Genomic DNA, 12,582 nt, shown 5'->3' with positions numbered 1-12,582 from the left:
TACAAACATTGCTTGGAGTGATGAATGAAGAATCATTTTGATGAGAAATGCTATGGACAGTTATACTTCCGGTTTAAAGCACAGAAAAGAAAGTACATTTTCACCTTGTAGCACCTGCAATGTAATATGAAAATTATTTGTTGAATAAAAAACATTATAGCCTTTAGCGAAGAAAAAGAAAAACATTGACTGAACTGTTTTATAAGCCGCAAGGTTCTAAACCATGGAAAAAAAGTAGCTGTTTATAGTCCAGAAGAAACGATACATACGGTAATAAGACCCAAATTAGACATAGTTAATATTTTATCTTAACAATATCTGATCCATTGTGATTGTTGTGTACATCAATAATATTTCAAAGTTTCAAAACAATCATTGCCGTTTTTTTTTTTTACAAAAGTTAAAATCAAAGTACAAGAAAAACAATGATCTCATTGTAATGCTTACGGAGCACAGCTCTTGCAAAGCATTTTAATTAGATTGAGATTAGACGTGTGTGGCACAATGAGCCCACCCCTCAGAGAGTACAATAAGGTCGGGACCACCCGTCCTCACCAAAAAGGATTTTTTGGAGGTTATTTTTTTGTAGTTGGCCGTTCACCCCTATACTCTATTTAATCACTCACTTAAAGTCAACTAATTTTGCCTCCAAACATGATCTTAACAGGTTTGAAAAATGGGTTGTTCCTCATTTCTTTTCATGCAGCTACAATGGCCTGCTATACACGTTTCATTTACGACTCTTTGGGGGGGTGGAGATATTAATTGTTGGTTTAACTCTTTTTGTTCATAATAATAATAATAATGGTTTATACATGTATAGCGCTATTCCACCTTCAAGGTACTCAAAGCGCTTTGACACTATTTCCACATTCACCCATTCATATACACACACACACATTCACACACTGATGGCGGGAGCATCAAGTAATATAGATTAGGAATCAATGGTCTGTACTCTTGAATAATTAATTGATTAATTGAAATCATTTTACTGCATTAGTTTCAATAATACAATAGAATGTGAGGAAGTGAAAAATAGTTACAATTTGTGTTTTTGTTTTATGTATAGCATTCTACCTGTTTACATTCAGATGCAAAGGGATGGATACTGATTTTTTTTTTTTTTTTACAGGAGTTTCCGAACAAATACCGCAAACTGATTACCATGAAATTAAATGGTACCATATTTTTATACCTTTGTTTCACACGATCGATGTTACATCCACTTGTAGACTTGGCACCGGTTCAAACACTTGGCGAAGAAACAAACACTCGAGCAACACTTAGGCAGCACTCATAACGGACTCAGCCAATTTGCCTCTAGGGCCCTGTTTACAGTGTACACCACATCAGATTTTGTTTTTGCCTTCAAGTCACACAAATAAGATATTTTTTGCCAGTCTAAACACTCCAAAATGTTTCAAGTCTGACCTTTTTGCATCAGATTTGGTCCACGTCAATTGTTAGTCCGAATCCAATTGGAATCTGACCGTTATAGATGTGACCACAGTCTAACAGCAAATGTGACCTAAATGCGATCTGATTGCGACTTTTACGACATCTTTGGGTGAGCTATGTCATTTGTGTGTGCAGGAAAAGACGCGACCCACCTTCGGAAGTGGATACTTCATCACAACATCTGCTTTTAGAGGCCTACTGAAACCCACTAATACCGACCACGCAGTCTGATAGTTTGTATATCAATGATGAAATATTAACATTGCAACACATGCCAATACGGCCTTTTTAGTTTACTAAATTGCAATTTTTAATTTCCCGCAAAGTATCCTGTTGAAAACGTTGCGGAATGATGACGCGTATGATGACGCGTGCGCGTGACGTCACCGGTTGTAGCGGACAAGTTCTTCCAGCACCGCTCACGGCTAAAAGTCGTCTCTTTTCATCGCATAATTACACAGTATTCTGGAAATATGTGTTGCTGAGTCTTTTGCAATTTGTTCAATTAATACTAGAGAAGTCAAAGAAGAAAGATGTAGGTGGGAAGCGGTGTATTGCAGCTGCCTTTAGCAACACAAACACAGCCAGTGTTTCCTTGTTTACATTCCCGAGGGTGAAGCTTTGCTATGGAACAGAGCGGTCAAGCGAACATGGTTCCCGACCACATGTCAACCGGCAGGTTTCGGTGAGAAAATTGTGCTAATGAGTCGGCTCTTACCGTAGACATGAGCGAAGCTTGTGTCCTCCTGCAGCTGCGGACTATTACCTCCTCCCACCGGAGACACTGGCGGTCATCACACCCGTGCCCACACCCCTCCGACTTTCAGGTACCATATCAATCAATCAATAATGTTTATTTATATAGTCCTAAATCACCAGTGTCTCAAAGAGCTGCACAAACCACAACACAAACCACAACGACATCCTCGGTAGAGCCCACATGAGGGCAAGGAAAACTAGGGGACCGAAAGCAATGGATATCGAGCGGGTCTAACATGATACTTTGAAAGTTCAATCCATAGTGGCTCCAACACAACCGTGAGAGTCCAGCCCAAGTGGATCCAACACAGTAGCGAGAGTCCCGTCTATAGTGGAGCCAACAGGAAACCATCCCAAGCGGAGGCGGATCAGCAGCAAAGAGATGTCCCCAACCGATACACAGGCGAGCAGTCCATCCTGGGTCCCGACTCTGGACGAGCGGTCCATCCTGGGTCCCGACTCTGGACAGCCTATACTTTATCCATGACCACCGGACCGGACCCCCTCCACAAGGGAGAGTGGGACAGAGGAGAAAAAAGAAAAGAAGCGGCAGATCAACTGGTCTAAAAAGGAGGTCTATTCAAAGGCTAGAGTATACAAATTAGTTTTAAGGTGAGACTTAAATACTTCTATGCTTCGAACTGTTACCGGGAGGGCATTCCAGAGTACTGGAGCCCAAACGGAAAACGCTCTATAGCCCGCAGACTTTTTTTGGGCTCTTGGAATCACTGATAAGCCGGAGTCCTTTGAACGCAGATTTCTTGCCGGGACATATGGTACAATACAATCGGCAAGATAGGCTGGAGCTAGACCCTGTAGTATTTTATACGTAAGTAGTAAAACCTTAAAGTCACGTCTTAAGTGCACAGGAAGCCAGTGCAGGTGAGCCAGTACAGGCGTAATGTGATCAAACTTTCTTGTTCTTGTCAAAAGTCTAGCAGCCGCATTTTGTACTAACTGTAATCTTTTAATGCTAGATATGGGGAGACCCGAAAATAATACGTTACAGTAATCGAGACGAGACGTAACAAACGCATGGATAATGATCTCGGCGTCACTAGTGGACAAAATGGAGCGAATGTCAGCGATATTACGGAGATGAAAGAAGGCCGCTTTAGTAACATTATAAAATAATCTCACTAAAACACTAGTAACACAATAAGCAGATAAGGTATTTTCCAGAATTATCCTAGTAAATGTGTCTAATAACATCTGAATCGATCCCACTGCCCTCGCCTTTTTTTTTTTTTTCTAGTCCTTCACTCTCACTATCATCATCCACAAATCTTTCATCCTCGCTCAAATTAATGGGGAAATCGTCGCTTTCTAGGTCCAAATCGCTTTTGCTGCTGGTGGCCATGATTGTAAACAATGTTCAGATGTGAGGAGCTCCACAACCCGTGACGTCACGCGCACATTGTCTGCTACTTCCGGTACAGGCAAGGCTTTTTTATTAGCGACCAAAAGTTGTGAACTTTATCGTCAATGTTCTCTACTAAATCCTTTCAGCAAAAATATGGCAATATTGCGAAAATATTAAGTATGACACATAGAATGGACCTGCTATCATCAACAGCTGATGATAAAAATATACTGTACAATATTTACAGTATAACACTGCCTACTTGCACATTGAGCTTAACGACAATAGAACAAAGTCTATACATGACCCTAAATTGTAAGTGCATGCAAAGTCTACTTTGCAAATGAAACTCAGAAATGTTAAAAAAAAAAAACAATACATAAATGGACAGCACAATAATCATTATCAGGTCTCTGTTGAATGTTAAATTTAAACATGTATTTTATTATTACACAAATTGGCATTTATTAACAAATGAACGTACTCGCAAGTACCAAAAATCGGTACCGTTGAATACCGATTTACATGTACCATTAATTAGTACCGTATCAGTTTGATTATGAAAGGTACTCATCCCAATACGAGATACATTTCAAAATAAGGCCTATTTGACACTGTTGACATTGTTGAGTCCACAGAGATTCATAGTAGATCCTGCATATCACAGGCAGTTAAAGTCGCACTGTAGAGTGCCTCATAATTACAATAAATGACCTGCTAATTACCTGCCAAATTCTGCTTCAACTCCTGTTTTATTGTATGCACAAAATAAAGCGAGCAGAAAACGGAGCAAGACCCGAACACAATGGCACCAAAACCCATTGTCACCTAATCTGAATGAACATTCCCAGCTGCATCACTCTGGGCACGCAAGGTTCCATTGAAGCCATAAAAGTACCATCATGAGCCGGGAAGATTGGATATGTGCCAGAAGAAAATGGGATTACACCTGCACTTGCACATCAGCTGATTGTGTGCTACAAGAAACGGGAATCTTGTTGATAGGGATTTTGGCACCAGTTCTTCCTCCTAACAGGTGCGGAGGTGCTTGCTTGTTCTTTTCACTTGTGCGTAATGGTTACTAACAGATTGCATCAAGACCTTGAATCAGTGCTCATGTCTTTCACCGGGCCGCTTTTACAAGTATGGCATTTTGAACAAGCAGGTTTTTAAGTAATTGTTTGATACATTTAAATTTTTCTGAAAGTTTTTGTGTCTATTTTAACCCTTTTGGGTCACGGGTATATAACACCATTGGACTCTCAAAGTAAAACAGAAAAAAAAAACGGTAGAAAATGGATGGGGATGGATGGTGCTATATAGAATGGTGTTATATACTGTATTTGGTGTTATGTATATGAATGGGGGAAAAAACTGAAGTACTTGCTAATATATTTATTTATTTCAGTGCTGTCAAATGATTATTTTTTTTAAATCCGATTGACCCCACTTTTGAATTTGGTTTAATCATTATTAATCACAGGTTATTTTTACCTACAGGCACAATTAAAGAAATTAAAAAATCTAAATAAAAAAATACCCCAATATTTGGATAAAAATGCAAATGTGTAAATTCAATATAAATTACGTGATTAATCTGCAATTATTGCAATTTTATTGTGTAACTAATTACATGAGTTCACTTGTTATTTTGGACAGCTTTAATTTGGTCATTACAATTGCTCTAGTATTGGAGCAGTTTATCTACATGAAATGTTATTGTTTTTCAAAGGTTTTAGTGCTTACTTGTTGCTAGGCAAAGTAGATGGGGCTCAATCACAAATGTGCCATCTATCAAAAAAAAAAAAAAAAGCATGTTAACCACGCAAGTTAAAATACTAAAAAAAAGAAGCAAAAAAACAGTGTGATTTGGGTATTCATACAGGCAGTATTATCTCACTTTATGAGCTTAATTAGTTTTATCACAGAGTAGGGACGGCGTGGCGCAGTGGAACAGTGGCCGTGCGCAACCCGAGGGTCCCTGGTTCAATCCCCACCTAGTACCAACCTCGTCACGTCCGTTGTGTCCTGAGCAAGACACTTCACCCTTGCTCCTGATGGGTGCTGGTTGGCGCCTTGCATGGCAGCTCCCTCCATCAGTGTGTGAATGTGTGTGTGAATGGGTAAATGTGGAAGTAGTGTCAAAGCGCTTTGAGTACCTTGAAGGTAGAAAAGCGCTATACAAGTACAACCCATTTATTTATTTATTTAGCTCTAAAATGAAAACACTTGTAACTCAAATCAACAACTTATTCTATTGAAATTAACCAACAAACACACTTTTAACATGTGACATGGCTTGAAAAACAAACTTAATATAATAAATGTTGTATATGAGCCATACAATACAATAGTATGTACTACAAACTACAGTAATTGTATTAAGTATTGTATTAACATACAGCATTTACCTTGGAGAGTGAACTTATACGGTATCTCATTTCAGCAGTTTCTCCGTCAAACACGTGATTAGCAGTTTTGTATATTTTAATAGATTAATGTCCAAGTTGTGGCCTGTGGCAATTTGCAGCCGACGGCACATTTTAAATATACTAATACAAAAAAACATAAGTGGAATAAAAGAGGAAACAGGTTTAATGTAACAAGAAAATGTGATACAAAGCTGCCATGCAACCTGTCATTGCTCAAAAAATAACAAAAATGTACAACCGACTGATAGAGCTGAAGTTGATCTAGACTGATTTAAGTGTTGAAATGAAAATAATACATAATGACTGCCTTCCGCTCAAGTGCAGCTCGGGTGGGCTCCATATAAACAGGTTTTTTTTTTGTTCTTCTTTTTTTAAAGGGCATAAAACAAAAACAGAACTTCATGGCAATGGATAAATCTGAAGTTTATTCATAGATACATAGGTGTTAAAAGTAAAAAAATATATTCTTTAATATGTGACCTAATTTCAACACTTAAATGATTGAGACCATTTTGGAATCACGTAACCTTTAACATTCACCAATATTGAGAGAACCCCTAAGTGTTGGAATATGTTTTTGTTGGTTTTGAATATGAAAAATATCAAAATGGCCCTTGCATACATTCCGTGTGAAGTCCTCAAATGAAAAAGTTTGGACAACCCTGTTTTAAAAATTATTTTAACATTCTTGTTTGAAATTAGACCCATTTTGCTTCAGTGTAGTAGCAGTTACACAATCAAATTGCCAAGCCAAAGTGGTCACACAATTGTTTTTGTTTTTAATGTATTTTTTCTTTAATACAACTAATATTATCCACTTCTTCTCAGCACTGTACTTCACATCCACTTTCTTCCTTTCCATGATTGGAAAAACAAATATATGTCGATCCCCAGCTATAAGCTAATGCTAACAAGTAAGACTACATCTTGCAGGGTTCACTGTGACATTTAAAACTCCAATTCTGGCTTACAACTCAAAGCATAACAGTTAGCCGAGAGACAGCTCAAAATGCTCTTAAAGGCCTACTGAAACCCACTACTACCCACCACGCAGTCTGATAGTTTATACATCAATGATGAAATATTAACATTGCAATACATGCCAATACGACCTTTTTAGTTTACTAAATTGCAATTTTAAATTTCCCGGGAGTTTCATCTTGAAAACGTTGTGTAGTGATGACGTGTCAGCAAGACGTGACGCGTTTTTAGGAAGTATGAGCGCTACGCACACAAACAGCCTAATGTCGTCTGCTTTAACGGCATAATTACACAGTATTTTGAAGATCTGTGTTGCTGAATCTTTTGCAATTTGTTAAATTAATATTGGAGAAGTCACAGTAGAAAGATGTAGTTGGGAAGCTTTAGCCTTTAGCCACACAAACACACGGTGATTCCTTGTTTAAAATTCCCCGAGGTGAAAATTTAGTATGGATCAGAGCGCGGTCAAGCGAACATGAATCCAGACCAAATGTCAACCAGCAGGTTTCGCTGAGAAAATTGTTGTTAAAAAGTCGCTTCTTACCGGAGAAAAGCTGAGCTTGGGCCGTCCATGAAGCTGCCGTCGACTTCCCTGAGACATTGGCATCAACACACCCGTGGAGACACCCTTCCGACTATCAGGTACTGTTAAACTCACTAAAACACTAGCAACACAATAGAAAGATAAGGGATTTCCCAGAATTATCCTAGTAAATGTGTTTAAAAACATCGGAATCTGTCCCAATGCAATCGCGTTTTGTTTTTTTGAACTATTTTTTTTTTTTTTCTAGTCCGTCGCTATCAATATCCTCAAACACGAATCTTTCATCCTCGCTCAAATTAATGGGGAAATTGTCGTTTTCTCGGTCCGAATAGCCCTTTTTGTTGGAGGCTCCCATTAAAATCAATGTGAATATGTGAGGAGCCCCCACACTTGCGACGTCATCGTCTGCGACTTTCGGTACAGGCAAGGCTTTTCTCTTAGCACCGACAGTTGCGAACTTTATCGTGGATGTTCTCTACTAAATCCTTTCAGCAAAAATATGGCAATATTGCGAAATGATCAAGTATGACACATAGAATGGACCTGCTATCCCCGTTTGAATAAGAAAATCTCATTTCAGTAGGCCTTTAACTGTATTGATAGTAACCATTTAATCAGCTAGTCATCTCTCTATAGAATGTTACACATTTCAACATAAATGTTTTTCAAATCGTAAACACTGAAGTTATTCGATGAGACAGAATATTCTCTATTATTCGTCTGCAAACAAGCTGCTCCAGCAGACTGTGTGGGTGTCAAAATTGTTGCGCATGCATCAGACAAAGTCTTCCCTGTCTGAAGTCGACCTCCAGACTAGAGTTACATTAGATGCATCTGCAATCAATAAACAGAAGTACAAGTGCCTTCTCTTTTGTTTTGACCTCCCTGAAGGCGTTCCTGTTCCTGCATACCAATCCAATATAGAACAATAAAATCATTCATATTGTTCATCATCCTCTTGAGATCTACAAAGGCTGCAGAGAGCTGCATGTCAGACTTCTTAAGTCCAAACCTGCTGCCATCCATTCCTAATGGGACGGAAAGTTATTGAACCACATCTACTGACATCTCCAAATCCCAGAACTTCTCTCTGAGAGAGGCTAAACATGGGCCTGCTTAATGTTGGTTCTCTCCAAACCTGTTAGCTGTCAAATACAAGCACACATTTATTCATTGTGGGCTTTTATTCTGTTTGCCAAAAGGGTGGGGGGATTTATTATCTGTCCATTAGTCCAAGCTTCAGCCAGGTTTTCTCAACTTTATTGTGCTACCAGGAGTTTTATCCTGAAGTGAATTAATTAACTCATATTATGTTTTGCATATGGTGAATGTTTATATTCATCTTGGAGACAGCAAATCACCAGTTTAACTAGGTATTTCAGTTTGGGCACACAAAGACATAGGGCCCTTTAGGGCTGACATTTGTGTGTGGATTGGATTAGTTCTCGTGGAAGTAAAGGCAATAAAATTGGACCTTGGTATGCAAAGGTGATGGCCCTATCCGTGAGAAGAGATTAAATGTTTAGCTTGATGTCAACATCTAAGTTACGACTGGCATCTGTTTTCGTTTCAGTCACTTACATGCAAACGTGCCCTTTATGGTCAGGATGTGCTCTCCTGACCCAACACACACACACACACAGACAGGAGGAACAGTAGGAATATAAAACTGATGGTTTGGTTTCTCCAAGTTAGGAATGCTTCATTCTTGACCTGACCTTCTCCAGGAAGTGCAGTCCTGTACAATGACGTTCGATTTAACTTTTGGTTCAGCAAAGCGTCTCCGACGTCTCTTTTGATTGAGCCGCACTGCCGTAACAAGACCAGAAATACACATCAATCCTTTAGAAAATAGTAGCTTGATTTGACAAGACACGCCTTTTTTGTCACAGGCAAAATAGCATTGACATTCTCCTATGTTGGGTGATTTGGTACACATGCCCAATGTAATGATCTAATACAAGAGCTTAATCAAAAATGATGGATATACAATGGAAATGTGACTTTGCAAACAAGTCGAGGCTTCATAACGGCTCTATTAAGTGATTTGCAGTTGTCAGCCATTCATTTGCAAGTCATTTTATTGAACATTTTCCCAGACAACCTGACTGATTTGGAAAAGAAAGAAATGCTCACTAACCCAGATTTAGACAGATTTGTGAACAATATTTCAGAGGAATAGGTCTTTCTTGTATATAATAAAAGTTTTAGATCTTTGAGTTGAACTAAAAAAAAATCATAAAAATTGCTTGGAAAAGCCCAAGTGTTGTGTTTATATTCTTGTTCAGTGTATATGTACATGTATTAGGGCTGTGAATCTTTGGGCACCACACAATTAAATTTGATTCAATTTTTGGGAGTACTGGTTCGATTCAGAATTGATTAAAAATGATTCTCTATTCAAAATCTATTCTTTTTTTAATAACATCGGGCGCCAGTTCTATGATTAGTCACATTCCTCCATAGAATAAATAAAAAGCTCTGGTCAATTTCCATACTACTTTAAAAAAAAAATGGTTTTGTTAAAAAAAATGGTTCCCGAACATTTGTATATATATATATATATTTATTTATTTATTTATTTTAAAAATATATATATGCATATTTACATATATATATATGTATTTATTTACCTGTGTATATATATATAAATATATATATATATATATATATATACAGTATATATATATATATATACAGTATATATATATATATATATATACATATATATATATATATATATATATATATATATATATATATATATATATATATATATATATATATATATATACAGCCCTTACACATGTATATTGTGCAATTATTCCAAATGTGGCTGGCAAGTTATTAGAAAGCTCGGTTTGAATTTCCATTTAGTCTCATTTGATCTGGTTCTGTAGCTGTATCCAACCATGCATCCAAAATAGAATCCTTATTATTAATGGCTGTGCTGCTTTTTTGCAACTTTTTACATGGAATGCCTAATTGCCAAGTGACCTCTCCCATTATTGTAATTAGAGCTGATGTTATCTGCGCTCACAGTGTATCAGCAGTGTGTCGCCCTGCTGTATGCATTGAGCGGAGGAGTGCTGTGAAAGCAGCGGGGAGGTGTAGTGCAGCATAACTGTAACAAATGCAGTCTGAACAGCAGAATGCTTGTGCAGCAGAATGCAGCTCAGTGTCATTGCGAATAATAAATATCACACGCCGGTCACACGCATATATTTTATTAGCGTTCACCTGGTGCCTCCTGATATCATCAGCTGTAAGTGCTTGTTTCTAAATGCTCTCAATTTTTACTCTGCATCAATCGACGCCAGTGGATTTGCCTCTAATATGTAACATTATGCACTAAGATAACCATGGTTTTAGTTAAGTGTCTTCATAAGTGTTATTGATTTGTTGAGATGTGAATAATAATATCCACAAGTTCCTCAATTTTACATCTGTAAAATCACGTTTAGCGTCATTTGGAAAATAAACTTCACACCATTTTAAAAGTTAATTTTGTTTCTGTCCAATCTCCACAGAATAACCACCACTGCTGCATGTATGATGGACCTGAGAAGGTACCCTCTTGATGAGCAGAACTGCACTTTGGAAATTGAAAGCTGTAAGTAAAAGCCATGCACATACCAACTGTACTGTACCATACCATATAGTATATTGTACAGATGGCTATTCAGGTGGTGGCCCCGAAATGACACCATCTCGGCACATGAGTTAATTTCAAAAGTTCCAAAGCCATGGTGTAGAAATGCCTCTGCGAAAACATTATTTTGACAACATTCTGACAAGTAGACCAGTCAGTAAGCCACACCCTCAGCCTCTCCAGCTGGACATTCCTGCCAATTGTCCAAAGAGCCAGACCCTCAGGTTTATTGTGTGTGCAAATTTAGGGATTTTTACTCAAGTAAATGTTAAACAATTATAATACTAAAAATACAGTTAGAACATGGACACATGTACAAATATTGATCATTCTTTATGATTGTATTTTTTTTTTTCTCAACATGACCGCCCATCCCTATTCTTTTTTTTTTTTTTTTCCAAAAAGACATTTTGTATTGACTGGCAGAAGGTTTTAGATTAATTAGCAATTGCTGGATGAAAGTGTGCATTGTGACTTAAAGGCCTACTGAAACCCACTACTACCGACCACGCAGTCTGATAGTTTATATATCAATGATGAAATATTAACATTGCAACACATGCCAATACGGCCTTTTTAGTTTACTAAATTGCAATTTTAAATTTCCTGCCAAGTATCCTGTTGATAAAGTCGCGGAATGATGACGCGTATGATGACGCGTGCGCGTGACATCACCAGTTGTAGCGGACATGTTCTTCCAGCACCGCTCACGGCTAAAAGTTGTCTCTTTTCATCACATAATTACACAGTATTCTGGAAATATGTGTTGCTGAATCTTTTGCAATTTGTTCAATTAATAATGGAGAAGTCAAAGAAGAAAGATGTAGGTGGGAAGCGTTGTATTGCAGCTGCCTTTAGCAACACAAACACAGCCGGTGTTTCCTTGTTTATATTGCCGAAGTTGAAGCTTTACTATGGAACAGAGCGGTCAAGCGAACATGGTTCCCGACCACATGTCAACCGGCAGGTTTCGGTGAGAAAATTGTGCTAATAAGTCGGCTCTTACCGTAGACATGAGCGGAACTTGTGACTATTAACTAATCCCACCAGAGACACTGGCGGTCACCACACCCATGGCCACACCCCTCCGACTTTCAGGTACCATATAATCTCACTAAAACACTAGTAACACAATAAGCAGATAAGGGATTTTCCAGAATTATCCTAGTAAATGTGTTTAATAACATCTGAATCGCTCCCACTGCCCTGGCCTTTTTTTTTCTTTTTTTTTTCTAGTCCTTCACTCTCACTATCCTCATCCACGAATCTTTCATCCTCGCTCAAATTAATGGGGAAATCGTCGCTTTCTCGGTCCGAATCGCTCTCGCTGCTGGTGGTTATGATTGTAAACAATGTGAGGCTGTGAGGAGCTCCACAACCCGTGATGTCA

The 12,582-nt window shown here is 38.1% G+C and overlaps 1 protein-coding gene across 4 annotated transcripts in view; it reads left to right on the top strand.

Moving 5' to 3' along the window:
• The window catches only part of gabrb4 (gamma-aminobutyric acid type A receptor subunit beta4), a 152,538-nt gene that overhangs the window by 100,813 nt on the left and 39,143 nt on the right, over window positions 1-12,582 (top strand). For all 4 annotated transcript variants that reach the window (XM_061897862.1, XM_061897860.1, XM_061897863.1 and 1 more), the window contains exon 5: window positions 11,071-11,153. In XM_061897862.1, coding sequence (XP_061753846.1) covers window positions 11,071-11,153 — 83 coding nt within the window. The remainder of the gene's footprint in view (window positions 1-11,070; window positions 11,154-12,582) is intronic.

The sequence above is a fragment of the Nerophis ophidion genome, linkage group LG04, assembly GCF_033978795.1.
Source record: "Nerophis ophidion isolate RoL-2023_Sa linkage group LG04, RoL_Noph_v1.0, whole genome shotgun sequence".
Taxonomy (NCBI): domain Eukaryota; kingdom Metazoa; phylum Chordata; class Actinopteri; order Syngnathiformes; family Syngnathidae; genus Nerophis; species Nerophis ophidion.
This window is presented reverse-complemented; position numbering and strand designations above follow the sequence as displayed.